At 36.7% G+C, this 20831-nt stretch overlaps 1 protein-coding gene across 1 annotated transcript in view; it reads left to right on the top strand.

The window, feature by feature from the left end:
- The window catches only part of ENTHD1 (ENTH domain containing 1), a gene marked incomplete at both ends in the record, with an annotated part of 93424 nt that overhangs the window by 33149 nt on the left and 39444 nt on the right, over positions 1-20831 (top strand). Inside the window, 1 exon segment of the mRNA XM_082636313.1 lies at positions 12960-13083. Within this exon segment, the coding sequence (XP_082492439.1) occupies positions 12960-13083 (124 nt within the window).

Here is a 20831-nt window from a genome sequence, read left to right as displayed (position 1 = left end):
TGAGCCCATATTCAGCACTCCTATCTTGGATGGTCAGAAACTAACAGAAACTAGCACACCACAGTGGTAAATCTGTGTTTACCACTGTGGAATTGAGCTCCTGGTTTTCTCTACCTTTTTCTGGACCCAAAGTCCCAAAGGTCCACAGCTTCAACCTCCTTACCATCATGTGCTTTGTGTTCGTGCTCTCATCCATGAAGATGTTCATCTTGTCTTTTAACATGACTGTACCTTTAATTCTCACCTTTGTATTTTCTCTTTCATTACTATGTGTTTGGAGAACACACATCCCTGAAATATGAACACATAGAACCATCTTGACTAGAAACCTGTTCCACTCAAGACTGTATGAAATTATCTCATTGATTCATTCTTCTGTTTTATGTGTGTTTCTCCTACTAAAAGGAAAGCTCCTTTTCAGGCGCTTTAGAGACCCTTCTAGTCTTATTCATTATTGAATGTTCAGTTGCCAAATTCTTGTTAAAGCAAAGTGAAATGAATGAATGAGTAGACACTCAGTGTTAGCTCCCTTCCCCTCTTTTCCTGTGATACAGGCTTGTTTGGCCTCCTGCTCAGAATGCTTTGTTTAGTGTTCTGCCACAGTTCCTATGAGGGAGGGTTGAAATTATTTCTTGGCCTTCTGTTCCTGGCCCTTTGCCCCAACCAACTAGGTATTGGATTTACAAGATTTTCTAGCAGCTCAGAAAAGTACATAAAATTAAAATTTCACTGTTTCTTAATTGCATAATAGTCCACAGATTGAAAATATATAGGTTATTTTCAAAGGTATGACATTAAGTCAAAATGATTTTAAAATCTGTAATCAGTTTATTTGCTCCTGATGGCTTTTAAAGAAGAGAATAGACTTGAATAATCTTATATGCTTTAGAGGGTAACAAAGACATAAAATATCACCTAGTGATTTTTTTTTAATCAGTCTTTAAATTCTCATTATTATTGTTTTTTCTTACTTTAGAAGAACCCACCGTAATTGACTTACATCATTTCACATCTTCTATCTGTGAGCAGAAAATGGTACCCTTATCTCAAAAGAAGTTTAAAGCTAGATTTTCCTTTTTCAAAGCATTACTATATCAGGACACTATTCCATCATCCTACTGACAAGCATTACTGTTATTACTGTCATGAACATTTGATGCAATCTAATATGTCCTCTTCAGTAATCTGCTTTTGTAGCAGAAGACAAAACCTACCAAGTTGAATAGTAAATCTAATTGTTGCCAAATGTACTGCACCTACATTAAAATTCTCATGTTTTTAATACAGAATGAGAAAGAAATGATATCGTTGATTGCTTAGGCAAAATGAGGAGTGCTTAAAAAATCTTTTAAAAACTTTAAATGGAAGCTTCTTTAACTATTCTCTTTCTACAAATGTGAACATGATCTAAAAGCAGTAAATAAAATTCTTAACAGAATAAGGCTTTCAAAAGCAGAATAGTACTTGCCTCTGATACAGTCAAAACTAAGGAGAGCCTTTAAATATATGACACTTGGATGAGCTTTCTCTCTGTGTACTGTCCAGAATTTTTATTATTAAATTTGCTAATTAATAAGACTATTTGTAGCTTTTCACCAGCTCAAAAGACCTTCCTCTTTTCTTGCTTGAGGAGATTCAACGATGAGGTTATGATTTTTTTGGTCTCAGTTGTTTCCATAGCAACAGTTAGGGATGCTATAAATTGGTTCACACAAAAGTAAGTCTGACCAAAGCCTTCAGTGTAGTTGTGCGTTACTAAATCGCTAGTGACAGAAGATAACTGTTTACGTCTTACTGCCTCTGTTTATTATTTGTTAGATGAAGAGTAAACAGTTTTTATCCTTGGATCTATTAGCATATCATTTATTATATTTGCAAAAATTTGAACTCATCAAAGCTGTTCGAGAAATGGAAATTATACTTATTCTAATTATGTTAATTCATTATCCTTTTACCTCTTTTCTGCATCATTGCTTTGTGCTTAAAAGTCCTTTATTTTCATGTTTGGGCTTTTATTCTTTTTAAGTTAGAAAGTACTTGTCGAAAAAAGTTTAAACAATATAAAAGGGTGAAGAGTGAAAAACAAAGTTTCTTCTTACTTCTCTATACTCTTTCAGTTCCCTTCCTCAGAGGCAATTATTACAAAATTTTTTATGAATTTTGGGGGGGTGGATTTTCTGTGTCCATACATTTTTTACCTAAATGGATTCATTCAAGATATACTGCTCATTCATTCAAGATATACATGCTTTTAACTAAATAATATATCTTCATCTTTCTCTATAATAAATGCAATCATTCAATGCAAATTGTTCCAAAATACGCTTTTTTCACTAAACTATATATTATGGACATATTTCTATATTAGTACATATAGATGTGCTGTATTCTTTTTTCATTATCACCATTATTATTAATTTTTCAAAAAAGATTTAAACACAAGGAGAGAAAGAACAGGGGACTAACTCACACACTTAATAGAAGTCTCAATAATCAACCTTCTGTTCACAAATATTACAACTTTCCTAAGGTAGCTACTAGACACATGTGACTATTTAAATTTAAATTAATAAGATGAAATGAAAACTTTAGTTTCTCAAGCACACTAGCCACGTTTCAAATGCTCAACAGTCACATGTGGCTGGAGGCTACCATGTTGGATGGTGCAGACTAGAACATTTCTAGTATTGAAGAAAACTCTGTTGGACAGTGAGGGTACTACCCTTGCTGCTTTAAGGCCTGGAGGTAGAGAACTTGCAGAGACAGAGGCCAAGATGTCAAGGGTATGTGGTTTTCCTTTAAAATTGTAAGGGATTTCCAATGCAGCATCAAAAAATGGACATTAAAAAAAATCTCTTTATCAGCAGTAAACATAAAAATTAGTTCTTATCACAACTTCAAATAGAATGCATAGCTGCCAAGAATTTTTTTTTCTTTTCTTTTTTTTTACATTATGAAATGATTACCACAATTAAGTTTAGAAAACATCCATCATTTCACATAGACACAAAATAAAAGAAAAAGAAAAAATTGTTTTTCCTTGTGATAAGAATTCTTAGGATTTACTTTCTTAACAACTTTCATATATAATATACAGCAGTGTTAATTATATTTATCATGTTATACATTACATCCCTAGTACTTATTTATCTTGTGCTGTATTCTTGATGTATAAATGAATCTTAATTTTTTTAACCAATCCCTGTTGGTAATCATCTTGGGATTTTTTATGTTTTTATCTCTTAAAAGCAATGTTGCAATAACAACCTTATACATACGTTTTTATGATGCTGTCTCAGAAGTGGAATTGCTGAAAGGTCATGTTTATCTTTAGTTTTGAAAAGTACTGCCAAATTGTCCTCCCAAAAGTTGTACAATTTATATTCACCAAATGTGTATCCCCTCATCTTTGCAAATACTGAGTATTATCAAAGTTTTACCTCTTTGTCAGTCTGAGGTAGAAAAATTTTGTTTTAATTTGTTTTATCTTTATTATATATAAGATTGAACTACTTTTCATGTGTTTATTGGGCATTTGGGTTTCTTTTTATTTGTTAACTCTATTTGTGTCCTTTGTTCATTTTTCCGTTTGGTTTCTCACCTTTTTCTTTATCAGTTTCTAGAGCTATTTGTTAAATATTTAGCCTATTATCTCATCCTTTATCTATTCATTTTTAGTTTTTCATTTGATTTTTCACTTTATTTATGGGCTTTTTTTTTTTGCCTTTGTAAAGGAAAAACACATTATTCCTCCTGTGTTTCTTCTTTACTGTCATACTGCTACCACATTTCACTTCTAACACCAGAGATACGGGTTTTCCACACCTCAAGCAATTTTCTGACACCAGCTGGGTGTCCTACAATTTAATTTATTTTTGACACTGTCTACCTGGAGACAGTGTCAGATCCCACAGGTTAAGGGCTCAGTCCACAAGACTTCCCTCTCCCCGCCTCTGTTTCAGATACCAATTGCAAGTCCCAGGTTGTCACCTGTACTTCTGGCTGACCACTGTAAATCGGTGTTCCAATGACCCCTTCCTTAGTTTCGATCATTTGCTAGAACAGCTTACAGTGCTCAGGGAAATGTTTACATTTACTGGTTTATTATATAATAAAGGATATGATAAAGGACACAGATGAACAGCCAGATGAAGAAATACATAGGGTGAGATCCAAAAATGCATCTGAAATGGTTTTGAGTTCAGGAACTTCTGTGCCTGTGGAGTTGGGGTGTATCAACCTCCTGGCATGTAGATGTGTTCACCAACCCAGAAGTTCTTTGTACCCTGTAGTCTGGGGATTTTTTATGGATGCTTCATCATGTAGGCATGATTGATCATTAACTCAATCTCCAACCCCTCTCCCTTCTTGGAGGTTGAGGGTTAGGGGCTGAAAGTTTCACGTTTCTAATCATGGCTTGATCTTTCTTGTGACCAGTCCCCGTCTTGAAGCTGTCCAGGAGCCCACCAAGAGTCACCTCATTAGAACAAAAGACACTCCTATCACCCAGGAAATTCCAAGGGACTTAAGAGCTCTGTGTCAGGAACCAGGGTCAAAGACCAAATGTTAGAACAAAAGATGCTCCTAGTACTCTTACCATTTATGAAATTATAAGCATTTTAGGAGTTCTGTGCCAGGAACCACGGACAAAGACCAAATATATATTTCTTACTATGATCACAATATCACAGCCTTATAGAAATCTAATTTTAATGTAGTCAAATGTGCCTTTTTTAAAAACAGCTTCTAGATATTAAGTCGTTTCTAAAAAGAGTTTCTCTAGTGTAAGACTTTATAAAATGTCACCTTGGCTTTTTATTTTAACAGACTATTATTTAGATCAGTTTTAGGTTCAGCAAAATAGAGAGGAAGGTACAGAGATTTCCCTATATACCCCCATCCCCACCCCATACCCCACTATCAGTATCCCTCATCAGAGTGGTACATTTGTTATCATCAGTGAACCTAAATTAACACTTCAATATCACCCAAAGACCATAGTTTACATTAGGGTTCACTCCTGGTGTTGTATAAAGATTTTGACAAATGTATAATGTTATGTATCTGCCATTATAATATAGAGAATAGTTTCATTGCACTAAAAACCCTCTGTGTTCCACCTATTCACTCCTTCCTCCCCACTAGCCCCTGGCAACCAATTATTCTTTTACACTCTCCATAATATTACCTTTTCCAGGAAGTCATATACTTGGAATTATACAGTGTGAAGTCTTTTCAGATTGACTTCTTTTACTTAGTAGTATGCATTTAAGATTCCTCCATGTCTTTTCATGACTTGATAGCTCATTTCTTTTTAGTGCTGAATAATATGCCATTGTTTCGATATACCACAGTTTATTAATCCATTCACCTACTGAAGGACATCTTGCTTGCTTCCAACCTTTGGCAATTACGAGTAAAGCTACTATAAACAATGATGTGTAGGTTTTTGTGTGGACATAAATTTTTAACTCCTTTGGGTATATACCAAGGAGCCCAATTGCTGAGCTGTGTGGTAATAGTATGTTTATTTTTGTAAGAAACTATCCCAGTCTTTTTATGCTTTAATTTTAAAAAATGTATTTAAATGCTATCTATCAAGAATTTGTTTTGATAGATGGAGAGTGTTAGAGATCCACTTTAAAAAAAATTATTCATTTGGTTGCTCCGGGTCTTAGTTGCAGCACGTGGGCTCCTTAGGTGTGGCATGTGAACTCTTAGTTGTGGCATGGCTGTGGGATCTAGTTCCCTGACCAGGGATCAAACCCAGGCCCCCTGCATTGGGAGCATGTAGCCTTATCCACTGTGCCACCAGGGAAGTCCCTAGAGATCCACTTTTAAAATTTTATTTTTACAAATGATAATCAGTTGTCTCAACATCATTTGTTGAATAATCTGTCTTTTCCCCATTGATTTGAACTGTGGCTTCAATCACATAATAAATTCCCATTTATATTTGGCCCCATTCCTGGATTTTCCATTTGTTTATATTAAAGAAGTAACATGTAAAGATAAACCATAACATTAAAAAAGAAGGAAATACAGAAAAAGAAAGAAAAAAGACAAGAAGGAAGGAAGGTAGGTTGCTCATAAGGGGACAGAAGGAATAAGGTGGAGAGGGGAAATAGAAGCTATATTTCTTTGATTATACCTTGTTTTTAGATTTGTCATTGGAACCCTGGAAATATTTTGCACAATTATAAGACAAAAGTGAACTAAAGAAAATAATCCCTAAAAATGTAAAATAAAATTTACCTTTCATTCAGTTGGTATTTTTATTCTGAGATGTTGGTACTTTTTATCTGAGATTATGTGAGTATAACGTGGCGTGAATCAAATAATAATCATGGGGTACTTTATTTGCTTCATCTTTGGTGTCCTTGACACCTGGGATTCTGAATATCAGAGAAAGAAGATAGGGATGTAAGCGAGAAGAGATTGCCAGAACCCAGTAGATCGGAATTGAATTGGGTGAATTTTACCTTAAAATTTTTTGGTAATTGAAAAACTTCTAAATTATCCAAAGGTCAAAGAGGAAGCTCAGAGGAAATTTTAAAATACATAGAGATAAATGAGAAGACAACACAACATATCAAAATATATGAGACACTGCTAAAGTAGAGGTGAGAAGGAAGTTTATAGCCCTAAATGCTTAAATTAGAAAAGAGGAATATAATTTTAAAAAAAGAGAGAAAAGGTCTAAAATCAATAATCTAAGTTCCTTCTTCAGAAAATCTAAGAAAAGCAAAATAAATCTATAGGAAACAGAAGAGAGGAAATAATAAAGAGCAGAAATCAATGAAATTGAGAACAGGTAAGCTGTTAACAGAGAAAATGAATGATACAGAAAGCCAGTTCTCTGAAAAATATGTAATTGTTGAACCTGTAGTAACACTGACAAAGATAAAGAGAAAAGATCCAAATCACCAATATCAGGATGGAATGGGATATCACTGCAGTTCTTGTAGCCATAAAAGGACAATAAAGTATTACTACCAATCTTATGCTCATAAAATTGACAACTTAGAAGAAATAGAACAATTTCTAAGAAAGTACAAACTACTAAAACTCAAACAAGATGAACCACAACCTGCAGCTGTTACAAAAATTGAATTTATAAGTGTCCTGAAAAAAAAATCTCTGGACCCAGATGGTTTTACTGGAGAATTATACCAAACTTTTTTTTTTTTTTTGGTCACACTGTGAGGCTTGTGGGATCTTAGTTCCCTGACCAGGGATTGAACCCATGCCCCCTGCAGTGGAAGCTCAGAGTCCTAACGACTGGACTGCCAGGGAATTCCCTACCAAACCGTCAAAGAAGGATTAGCATGAGTTTTACACAGTGTCTTCCAGAAAATAGGAGGGAACCCTTCCTAATTCATTTTATGAGGCGAATATTACCCTGATACCAACACCAGACAAAAACAATATGAGGGGCTTCCCTGGTGACGTAGTGATTGAGAATCTGCCTGCCAATGCAGGGGACACAGGTTCGAGCCCTGGTCTGGGAAGATCCCACATGCCGCAGAGCAGCTAGGCCCGTGAGCCACAACTACTGAGCCTGCACGTCTGGAGCTTGTGCTCTGCAACAAGAGAGGCAGCGATAGTGAGAGGCCCGCGCACCGCGATGAAGAGTGGCCTCCGCTTGCCAGAACTAGAGAAAGCCCTCGCACAGAAACGAAGACCCAACACAGCCATAAATAAATAAAAATTTAAAAAAAACAACAATATGAAAAAAGAAAATACATACTATTATCTCTCATGAAATTATACAGAAATCCTCAAAAAGACTTATCCAGTTGAATCCAACAATGTATAAAAAGAATTATATACCATGACCAAGTGGGATTTGATCTAGGTATGGAAGGCTGGTTCAACATTTGAAAATCAGTCAATGTAGTTCATCATATCTACAGATTAAACAAGAAAAAATCATAGGATTATGTCAAATGATGCAGAAAAGCGTTTGACATAATTCAACACCCATTTAAGATAAAAACTCCTGGCAAATTATAAATAGAAGGGAATTTCCTTAAGTTGATAAAGATCATCTATACAAAACCTACAGCTAGTATAATGGAACAGGACCCTATGGTCTGTGCCCCCCATGTCCTCAGCCTGCCTTTTGTCTGTGGAAAAGTTTTAGCCAAAGAATAAGTTCAATCAGAGAAGTGAGAAAATGCAGAAACAAAGGAAAACAGTCAAAGAAGACCAAATAATAATAGTTTAGTCATCGAGCATAGTCAAGGACCTTTAGCTCCTTCTCAAGGGCTAGAGAGAATATTCTGAGCCATATCCTGTGAGGTGTCTTATAGGTAGTGAAACCCCCACCAGGTGGAAGAGGTTAACTACATGATGACCAGACTGTAGCCATGACATAAGCTGGTACAACTCCGAGAATTGGCCCCAAGGAAATGGGAACAAACTGATCCTAGAACTGAAGATAAACTGTACTTAAAACAACCAAGATGACGCTGATCAGACCACCAATGACCAATTTCAAGATGACTGTCAGAGTTGACTGTGCTGTTTCTGCATGTACCCCCCTCCCTAAGCCTATAAAAGCTCGTGCTCACTGATTGTCAGTGGGGGGCAGTCGGCCTTTGGACAGACATCCGCCCTCCCCTCCCCAGTTTTTGACATCTGAAATAAAGCAAACTTTCCTTTCCACCAGTATGGCCTCTTTATTGGCTTTTGAGCAGCAGCCGGACCCCACTTTTGGTTACACTGGCATCATAAATAAGGGTGAATGCTTTCCCTCTAAGATAAGGAACAAGGCAAGGACTCTTATTCAACATAGTATAGGAAGTTCTAACCACTGTAATAAGGGAAGAAAAAGAAAGGAAAAGCATGCAAAATTTAAAGGAAGAAATAAAACTGTCCTTATTTACAGGTGACATGATTGTTTGCATAGAAAATCTCAAGGAAATGATACAACAAACCTCATAGAACCAGTAGTGAATTCAACAAGGTTGTAGGATATAAGATCAACATACATAAATCAATTGCATTTTTATATACGAACAGTGAACATGTGGTAACTGAAATTAAGACATATGCCATTTATAATCACTTCCCTGGAATGAAATCCTTAGGTATAATTATAACAAAACCTGTACAGGATCAGTATACTGAAAATTATAAAATACTGATGAAAGAAATTAAAACCACCCAATTAAACACCTACCATGTTCATGGATTGGAAGACTCCACATAGTAAAGATATCATAGTAAAACTGCCCCTAATTACTCTATAGGTTTGATGCACTTCCTATTAAAATTTCAGCAAAGTTTTTGAAGACATAGATAATAAGCTTAATCGAAAATTTATATGGAGGGACTTCCCTGGTGGTCCAGTGGTTAAGACTCTGTGCTTCCAATGCAGGGGGCATGGGTTTGATCCCTGGTTGGGAACAAAGATCCCACATGCTGCACAGCATGGCCAAAAGATTTTTATAAATAAATAAAATTTATATGTAAAGGCACAGGCCCTAGAGTAGCTTAAACCATCTTGAAAAAAAAAAAAGAATAAAGTGAGAGTAATCACTCTGCCTGATATTAAAGCCTACTGCATAGCTACTGTAATCAAGGGAGTGTGGTACTGATAGACACTTAGGTCAGTGGAACAGAATGGAGAACCAAGAAATAGACCCACACAAATATAGCCAACTGATTTTTGACAAAGTGCAAAAGAAATTCAAAGGAGAAGGATAACTTTTTCATCAAATGATATTGGAGCAGCTGGACATTCATAGGCAAAACCGTGAACCTTAACTTAAACCTTATACAGAAATTCACTCCAAATGGATCACAGATTTAAATGGAAAATGAAAAGCTATAAAACTTTAAGAAAAATATTTGAGAAAAGTCTTGGGGTCTAGGGCTGGCCAAAAGCACGATCCATAAAAGAAAACAAAAATGATGTCAGACCTCATCACAATTTGAAAACTTTTGCTCTGTGAAAGACCCTGTTAAGAGGATGTAAAGGCAAACCACAAACTGGGAGAAAACATTTGCAAACCACATAACCAGCAAAGAACTAATATCTGGAGTATATAAAGAAGTCTCAAGACCCAACAGTTAAAAACCAAACAATCCAATTAGGAAATGGGCAAATGACATAAACAGTCATTTCAGCAAATACAGGTAACAGATAAACAGATGGAAAGGTCAACATCATTAGCCTTTAGGAATATATAATTTTGAAATATGAAATATCAAAATAGCTAAAATAAAAAACAGTGACAACACCAAATGCTGGTGATCATGCAGAGATACTGGATCACTCATATATCACTGGTGGGAATGTAAAATTGTACAGCTACTCTGGAAAACAGTTTGACAGTTTCTTATAAAACTAAATATGTAGCTACCATAAGACCCAGCAGTTTCACTGTTAGGCATTTATCTCAGAGATATGAAAACTTACTTTCATACACTGTACACTGTGTTCACAGCAGCTTTATTATAGCACAATTCTGGAAACAATCTAGATGGCCTATAACAGGTTAAACAAACTGTGATACATCTATACCATGGATACTACTTGACAATAAAAAGGAACAAGCTCGGTGCTTTGTGACCACCTAGAGGGGTGGGATAGGGAGGGTGGGAGGGAGGGAGACGCAAGAGGGAAGAGATATGGGAACATATGTATATGTATAACTGATTCACTTTGTTATAAAGCAGAAACTAACACACCATTGTAAAGCAATTATACTCCAATAAAGATGTAAAAAAAAAAAAAAAAAGAATCATCCAAAAAAAAGGAACAAGGTACTGATACATGCAACAACTTGGATAAATCTCCGGGAATTATGCCAGGTGAAAAAAGCCAATCCCAAAAGGTTACATCCTGAATGATTCCATTTATGTAACGTTCTTCAAATGTCAAAATTACAGAAATGAAGAATAAATTAGTAGTTGTGGGGAGCAGAGCATGGTAATAAAAAGGCATCAGGAAGGAGCCTTATGGTGATAGAAATGTTCTGTATTTTGATCATATCAATGTCAATATCCTAGATATGATATTATACTATAATTTTGCAAGATGTTGCCTTTAAGGGAGACTGGATAAAGGATACACAGGATCTCTCTGTATTATTTCTTACAACTGGATATGAATCTACAATGACTTCAGAATAAAAGCTGAATTATGAAAAGTGGCAAATCACTTGGAAGGTGGTTTGACAGTTTCTAATTAAGTTAAAAATAAACGTATCCTATGACCTAGCCATCCTACTCCTGTGTAAATATCCAGGAGTAATGAGTGCATTTGTCCACAAAAAGATTGGTGCAAGAATATTCATAGTAGCTTTATTCACAATAGCTGAAATATGGAAACACCCCAAATGTCCATATGCAGGAGAATGGATAAACAAATTGAGATATTTTCATGCAATGGAATACTTCTTACAGAAAAACAAACTACCGATACACACAAAATATGGATGAATCTCACAAATATTATGTTAAGCAGTGGGAATCAGATACAAAAGAATAAATAGGGTATGATTACATTTATATGAAGTTCAAAAACAGGCAGACTTATTGATGGTGATAGAAGGTAGAATACTGTTTACTGGTGGCGGGGGTATGGTATCAACTGGAAAGGAGCTTGAGGGAACTTTCTGGAGTCAAGGAAATGTGGTTATGTAAATATATACATAGTGCTAAAAGTTACTGAGCTTTACACTTAAGGTTTTGCATTTTACTATATGTTAATTATACCTCAATAAAATACGGCAAAAAAAATTATCCCCCATTCATGGGGGAAGAAAGACAGGTCAGCCAATCCCACTGTGTAGACTTTGTTTGGATCCTTTTCCAGACTAGCTGTAGAAAAACCTATTTATGATACTTATGTTAAATTGAAAATCTGAACAGTTTATAATTGATGACATTAAGGAATTATTGTAAAGTTTACAGGTGTAAAATAATTATTATTGTTAAAGAGTTCTTATTGTTTAGAGATACATGTTGAAATAAGTGATATATCTAAAATTTGCTTCAAAATAAAACACATGAGTGGTAAAGATACACATAAAACAAGACTGGCTGTGAGTTGATTGTTGTTTAACCTACATGATTGGATTATTGTCTACTTTTTACTCCATGATAAAAAGTTGAAAATTTCAACTATGGATAAAAGATACACACAGGTAGCTTTGTTATTACCAATAAAACAGAATAATTGGCCTCTGAGATAGTATGTTCTAAGGATGCTCAAGGAGTGGTAGGGAAAGTTAATGCCCCAAACAGAATCATTGCTTGTCTGCACTAGGTGTCTTTAGCAAGGAGTGAGAATCTTTTTTTATACTTGGAAGGTATAGTTTTTAATTATTTATTTATTTTAATTGAAGTATAGTTGATTTACAACATTATGTTAATTTCAGGTGTTCAGCATAGTGATTCAGTATTTTTACAGATACACTCCATTAAAAGTTATTACAAGATAATGACTATAATTCCCTGTCCGATACAATATATCCTTGTTGTTTATCTATTTTATACATGGTAGTTTGTATCTCTTAATCCCATACCCCTAATTTGCCCCTCCCCCTTGCCTCTCCCCTTTGGTAACCACTAGTTTGTTTTCTATATATATGTCTGTTTCTGTTTTGAATATACGTTCATTTGCGTTATTTTTTAGATTCCATATATAAGTGATTTCACTAAGCATAATATTCTCTAGGTCCATCCACGTTGCTGCAAAGGGAGTGGGGATTCTTTTTTTGGGGGGGAGTGGGGATTCTTAAGGGCAGAATACCACCCAACACTAAGTGGACACCCACGTGTAGATAACTTACGTGCAAGTCCTTTCAGTCAAAATGTATTTATGATGATGTTAGCACATAGAGGCACATTGTATCTCCATAAATTGTCCATTCGTTGTAGCATATTGAAGCAGTGGGATTAAATTTTTTTCTACTTTCATGTGCTCTCTTGTTTTCCAGAAGGACCTGATGTTATTTAATGAGGATGATCCAAAGCCAGTTTTGCCAACAGTTCCTACTTCCATTATCTCGTCAACTACATGGTCGTCAGAAGGGCAAACAGATGTCTATAACCTCTGGGATGCAGGTAAGTTAAGTAAAGAATAAAATTTTTACTCAGAAACATGAATAAGAAACACTGGACAGGAATTGTTTTTCATCAGATTTTATTTTGTTAAATATAGCCACAGTGGGGCTTCCCTGGTGGCGCAGTGGTTGAGAGTCCGCCTGCCAATGCAGGCGACACGGGTTCGTGCCCCGGTCTGGGAGGATCCCACATGCTGCGGAGCGGCTGGGCCTGTGAGCCATGGCCGCTGAGCCTGCGTGTCTGGAGCCTGTGCTCCGCAGCGGGAGAGGCCACAACAGTGAGAGGCCCGCGTAACGCAAAAAAAAAAAAAAAAAAAAAAAAAATATATATATATATATATATATATATATATATATATAGCCACAGTGGCTTTAATTTAACTTTAGTCATGAGGGACAGGGTTAGCATGGATAAATTCAACCCACACAGGATCCTGTAACCTTATTTTACCATTTGTTTCAATGTTTTTTTCTCTTTCATTGTTTTATTTCAAAAATTATTAACTACAAGCCTTAAATCTTTTATAAATTTTTTTAAAGCAGAAAAATGCATTTTACTTCCTTCTCTTGTATTAATCTTCTCTTTGATGAAGAGTTTAAATTATGATATTTTTCAGAAGCAAGCATTAGATGAAAATATGAAAAAGCATGATGCATGGTATACCACGAGTTGGTTAATCATCTCTTGAGTAATTAACATTAGAGAATGGCACAGTATAAATTTATCCAAAACTGGCCTCCAGTAAATTACACTATCAAATTCCAACTGGGCTCTACTGCTGCTCAAGATCTGACTGATCCACTGTCGAGCCACTCCATCCCGTCTATCCTCCATGAACTCTCAGTTTTCAATACATTCTTCCTCTTGATTTTCTCAGAAAATAGGATGAAAGATCTGCCAAGATGAGAACAAAACGTTCTCAGTAGCTTTTATTCCCTTGTATATCTTTGCTTTTATATCCAGCCAGGCATCCTTTTCCTTTTCACAGAGTTGGCTCCTTAAGTTCTGAGTTACATCTTCTCCCTCATCTTTGGACCATGCACCTCAATTTTCCCCTTATATAGCAACCTGATATCCAAAATATTAAAACTGAAGTTTATTAGTATAGGTTTATATTACAAGTTCATATGTATATAGTTTTCTTATAAAGCCAGTTGTGAGAATGATGAGGATATTTTAATAGACCCAAAAACAAGAAATTGTGGGTTATGGTGATATCTGTAGTACAAGGTTGGCATTATTCACATGAATAATTGGCTGTAAGTGGTTACAATTTTTTAGACAGCTTACTTTGTATTCTTAGAATACACTTTATGTAAACTGATCCAGATCCAGAAGTTTGAAAGAAGAACAGTAAGGAAAATGTTTTTGTATTTTGATATCTCCTAACATTTCCACCCCCTAATATTTTTGAACAGACTATATTTTTTACAGCAGTTTTAGGTTCACAGCAAAATTGAAGGAAGGTACCAAGATTTCCCCATATAACCCTTGTCCCCAAACGAGCACAGCTTCCCCACTATCAGCATCCTGCACCAGAGTGGTACGTTTGCTGCAATCAGTGAACCTACTTTAACACTTTTTTTAATCACCCAAAGACCATACTTTTCATTGGGGTTCATTCTCAGTGGTGTACATTTTATGGGTTTTAACAAATATATAAGACATGTATCTACCATTATAGTATTGTACAGAGTATTTCTCTGCCCTAAAAATCCTCTGTGTTCTGCCTATTCATTCCTCCCTCCCCTCTAACCCCTGGAAACCACTGATATTTTAACTGTCTTCATAGTTTTGCCTTTTCCAGAAAGTCATATAGTTAGAATCATGCAGTATGTAACCTTTTCAGATTGGCTTCTTTCACTTAGTACTGTGCATTTAAGGTACCTCCTTGTCTTTTCATGGCTTAATAGCTCATTTCTTTTTAGTGCTGAATAAGATATACTAGAGTATTTATCTATTCACCTACTGAAGAGCATCTTGGTTGTGTCCAAGTTTTGGCAATTATAAATAAAGCTGCTGTACATATCCTTGTGCAGGTTTTTGTGTTACATGTTTCTCTCTGCCACCATTTTTTTTTTTTTTTTTTTTTTGCGGTACGTGGGCCTCTCACTGTTGTGGCCTCTCCCGTTGCGGAGCACAGGCTCCGGACGCGCAGGCTCAGCGGCCATGGCTCACGGGCCCAGCCGCTCTGCGGCATGTGGGATCTTCCCGGACCGGGGCACGAACCCGTGTCTCCTGCATCAGCAGGCAGACTCTCAACCACTGCGCCACCAGGGAAGCCCTCTGCCAGCATTTTAATACAGGTGAATTTGAGTATAAATGAGCATCAGAGGCAACCCTTAAGAGGAAGAAAGTCACAAAACATGTCACTTGAGGGATGATTCCACCATTTTACTTGTTTAGGACTCATCTTAATTGGAGGAGGTTTTCCTATTTTTGAGTCTTTCTCTTTTCCAGTCTTTCCTTCACACTGATCTCAGAGATATCTTGCAAATGTAGATCTTAGCATTTCATTTTCCAGCTTAAAAACTTTCAACAATTCTCCACTGCCCATAAGTCTAATTTTTTTTATTGTCATATAAGACTTTTCATAGTCTGGTCCCAGCCTGCCTTTTTTGGCCTCATTACCCAATACTGCCAGTATTCACAATACTTTATGACATTCTATTACTTTCTCTTTAGAATGTCTTTGTTCCAGTTACTTCAGCTGTGTAACACATTGCTCTAAAACTTTTATGGCACAAAATAACCATTTATTCCGCTCATGGATCCTCTGGGTCAAGAATTAGGACAGGGCACAGTGGGGATGACTTGTCTCTGTTGTGTGACGTTATGTCTGGGCTTCAGCCCGAGAACACATATGCTGGGGACAGGAATCATCTGAAGCCTCATTCACTTAGGTGTCTGGTCGTTGATGCTTTGCTACGTCCGCTGGGCCCTCAGTTTCTCTCCACATGAACCTCTTTATGTAGTCTCTCCACGTGGGTTAGTTTGGGCTTCCTCATAGCATGGTGGCTGGGTTCCAAGGTTGACCCTCCTGTGAAAGAAAGGACCAGGCAGGAGCTGAATAATCTCAAAGTCATGCTGTGAACTTCCTCCCCATTCAGTTTATCAAGGCAATAGGAAAGACTTGACAAAGTTCAAAGGGAGGGTACATAGATGCCTACCCCTCCATGGACAACTGTCAATGGCATATTGAAAGAAAAGCATATGGGATGGGATGTGTATTAGCACGGTCATCTTTGGACTATACAGTCTGCCACAATTCTCCATCAAATAATGAATGTTTAACAAAATCCTATTTAAACAGCAAGGCCCAGCTCAAATGTCACTATTGCTATAAAATCTTTCTGCACACTAAACTAGTTTCTCCTTTCAATGTGTTTCTACAGGACTTTGCCCATACCCCAAAAATAGAATTTATAGTTTTGTATCATAATGATTTAATAAGTTTTATTTATTTTAAAATTATGTAAATAAGTGAATATATTCTGACTTTTAAAATCCAAACTCTGTAGATAGAACTAAAATCCCTCTTGACTGTCCCTTAACCCAACACACTCCCCTGTCCAGAGTTAACTGTTGTTTTCACTTGGTTGGTTACTCTCTAGACCTTTCTTTGTGTGTTTACATACATACATGTACCTTTAGAAGTATGTAGGATTGACTTTATTTTGTTTTAGAACATTGCTCTGTATTTTTTGGAAACTTTTTCTAAGCAGTATCACTTGTCAATCCTTCAGTGTATGTCAGTATTTAGAGATTTACTATGTGTTTCTTAAACTCTTGCATTGCCTGGATTTTATAGTTTATTTCCATGCTGATAGATATTTTCGTGTTTTATATTTTTCACTATTACAAATAATGTTTCAGTCAATAGCTTCCTGCACATATGTGAGTGTTTCTTGAGGGCAAATTCCTGGAATGGAATGGAATCCCTGGGTCATAATGTATTCCCATTTTCATTTTAGTTAATAGTGCCAATTAGCCCTCAAAATATCAATACCAATTTACACTGGCTTGCAGTATGTAAGAGTACCTAGTCACTCACACCCTCACCAGCACTTGATATTTTTCAAGTCTTACATTTTTATCACTTGGATAAAGGTTGCATTGCATAGTAGGTATAATCTGCACATTTCCACATATTAGTTATATATTTCTATTTCCTCTTCTATTGGATAAGCAGGATTACCTGCTTATATCCTTAACCTATTTTTCTTTTGGATTGTGTGTTGTTGTTAATATAAATTGATTTTGTAGGGACTTCCCTGGCAGTCCAGTGGTTGAGACTTCGCCTTCCAATGCAGAGGGTGCAGGTTCAATCTCTGGTCGGGGAGCTGGGATCCCACATGCCTCGCGGCCAAAAAACCAAAACATAAAACAGAAGCAATATTGTAACAAATTCAATAAAGACTTTAAAAATGGTCCACATCAAAAAAAAATCTTTAAAAAAATAGATTTTGTAGCATTTTTACATATATGTTACTAATCCTTTCTATTACATATGTTGCAAATATCACCTTCCAGGCTGTGAATTGTCTCTAAACTTTCTTTATAGTTTTTTGTTTTGTTGGTGTCTTTATGGAAGTTCTGTATTTCGTGTAGTCATTTATTACTCTTTTCCTTCAGAGCTTTTGTTTCTTGTGTTTTTAAGAAGACTTTTCCTACACCAAGTTCATAATATGTATTTACCCATATTTTATTTTAATTGTTTTGGTTCTTTAATCCTTTGGGATTTAAAGTCTTTCTGAATGGTTTTAGATAGTGTCAGTGGGCAGCCAGTCGTCTCAGTTCATTTTTCTGTACTGTTTTGAAATGACCCTTTAACCTGTACTTAACAGTACCTGTTTTACGACTCTATTCTGTTTCATTGATCCATTTTAAATTTTCCTTTTTTTTGTAACTATTATAATAATTTGCCATAGTGTGAATGTATCTTATTTAACCAGTATTATGTTAATGGTCACTTAAGTTATTTCCATATTTTTATTGTTAAAAATAACGATGAGGGGCTTCTCTGGTGGCGCAGTGGTTGAGAGTCCGCCTGCCGATGCAGGGGACGTGGGTTCCTGCCCCGGTTCGGGAAGATCCCACATGCCGCGGAGTGGCTGGGCCCGTGAGCCATGGCCACTGAGCCTGCGTGTCCGGAGCCTGTGCTCCGCAACGGGAGAGGCCACAACAGTGAGAGGCCCGCGTACCGGAAAAAAAAAAAAATGATGAAATGACATTATTCTCCTCTCTCAAAAAAGTAGACTTCTTATTGATATTTTTCCTCAATTTGAAGCAGATTCTAAAGTGCATTATTCTGAATTTCTGTTGGTAAATTCTGTCCAGTTCACAAACTTATCCCATCAACAGATGGTTCTAATTTCCATGTTATGATTTTGGCACCTTCAGCCCAAGGCAAAAGTGAAGTGGGAGAGTGATTCTGGTACAGCATCCTCAGTTCTTTTCTTCCTTGCCCTTCCTCTCCCGAGGCGCACAGTGATGGGCTGTTTACACTCTGGCCTGCAGTGGATGGGAGCACTCACCACACCCTCACCAACACTCCGTCTCTGCCTCACTGGCCTCATCCCTTTCCTTCACTCTCAGAGGGACCACTCTTGAATTTTGTGCTCATCATTTCTTGCTTTTCTTTTTAGTTTTACTACATATGTTTATACTCTAAACAATATATTATTTAGTTTTCACAGGCTTTTAAGCTTTGTCTAAATGGAGTCATTCAGAATTTATTTTTCTGTGACTTCCTCTGTCACTCAATAATATGTTCTTAGGATTCATCTATGTGTGTATATTGTTGTCATTTATTTTCACTTCTGTATAGTATTCCACTGTATGCATATATTAGGATGTATTTATTCCGTTCTAGAATACTATCATCAGTACTGTGTGTCAGGTTTTTTGTATTGCAAACAATGCTGTTTATGAACATACTTTTACAAGATTCCTGGTTCTCATGGACAAGTTTCTCTAGGGCATATATTTGGGAGTGCAGTTGCTGATGGTTCAATATGAGCGTCTTCAAATTTACTAGATAAAACCAAACTGTATTCCAAAGTTCACATTGCTCTGTGTCCTCACCAACACTTGACATTGTCATTTTTGAAAACAATTGCCAGTCAGTTGGGCGAGAATTGGTATCTCATTGTTCTAAAGTGTATTTTCTTTAGTAATGAAACTGAGCCTATTTTCATATGTGTATGGCTCATTCATATTTCCTCAACTGTGAAATGTCCATTCATGCTTCTGCAAATGGCATTATTTCACTCTTTTTTTATGGCTGAGTAATATTCCATTATCTATCTATCTACATATATATATATATATATTACCACATCTTCTTTATCCATTTTTCTGTCGGTGGACGTTTAGGTCGCTTGCATGTCGTGACTATTGTAAATAGTGCTGCTATGAACATTGGGCTGCATGTATCTTTTCGAATTATAGTTTTCTCTGAATGTATGCGCAGGAGTGGGATTGCAGGATCATATGGTAAAACTGTTTTTCGTTTTTTAAGGAATCTCCATACTGTTCTCCATAGTGGCTGCAGCAATTTACATTCCCACCAACAGTGCAGGAGGGTTCCCTTTTCTCCACACCTTCTCCAGCATTTATTATTTGTAGACTTTTTAATGGTGGCCAGTCTGACTGGTGTGAGGTGATATTCAGTGACTAAGGAAAGAGGATGGTTGACATCTATTAAACAGAGCATCTTGCCCATCTGATTTTTGAGAACCTCTTCTGCAGTGAAATGTCTTCTGGCAAGCATTTATATGGGACATGAACATCTTCACACAGTGTGTACATACATCCTGAAGGTTCATCCACATATTTCTTTGTCACCAGTGTTCCAATCTTACTCTTTCCAAGTTAGCACCCATCAGCCGTGAATTGCATCTTGACTTCCATGTGAAGTGTGCGTCTGTTTGCAATTCTGTCTACTAGGAAGATTTTCCTACTGTCTTTTAGGGCACTTCTGAGTGAGGCTCTGATTTAGCAGTTAACCACTTCTGACTAGTGCCACCATTCCTTGCAGATATATCTGTAAACCAGTCCTATACTTTTCTCTCTTAACTGGCAGTTCTCCATGGAGCTATAGGTGTAAGTTGAAGGGGAAGCAGTAAAAGAATGCGAGCAGGTTCCACGGAGTCTGAGACATCTGCTTGAATAGTTTACATGGGCCTTCTGGCTTGGTCTGGTCTCATCTATTCCATTTGATTTTACAATAGAATGCTGCTGTGTGTTCTGTGGACCAGATAACACCCATTACATGATGGGCACATAGTCATTTGGTGTCCTGTGGTGTAGGCAAAAGAAGACATGGCTTTACTCCAAAGCCCTAGAGGTCAGCTTTGTGATTTTCCTATTGGGGCTCATGAGAGACTCTGCTTAACGTCTTTCTCTGCCTTGGGCACTAGCACTGGTTCTAGGTTATAAGGTCCGCCTGGCAGGGCAGCTTATACAGTGGCCTGGGCCTGTTGCAGAACCTTTTCTTGCTTTGATCCCCACTAAAAAATGGCAGGAAATGGTCAGAGCATCACACCCAAATGTGGTATATGTTGCCTCCAAAATTCCAAGACACCCATGTTACTGTGTTTTTTTTTCTTTGTGTTGGACAGTTCGAGGGGCAACAGCTTGTCTCTCACTTCCAAGGGGGTATCCTGACACACTCCAGACCATTGAATACTCTAAAAACTCCACAGATGTGGCAGCCCTAGAACTTTCCTAGGGTTTATCTCCCA

This window comes from Mesoplodon mirus (assembly GCF_964341445.2).
Source record: "Mesoplodon mirus genome assembly, chromosome: 11".
Taxonomy (NCBI): Eukaryota; Metazoa; Chordata; class Mammalia; order Artiodactyla; family Ziphiidae; genus Mesoplodon; species Mesoplodon mirus.
This window is presented reverse-complemented; position numbering and strand designations above follow the sequence as displayed.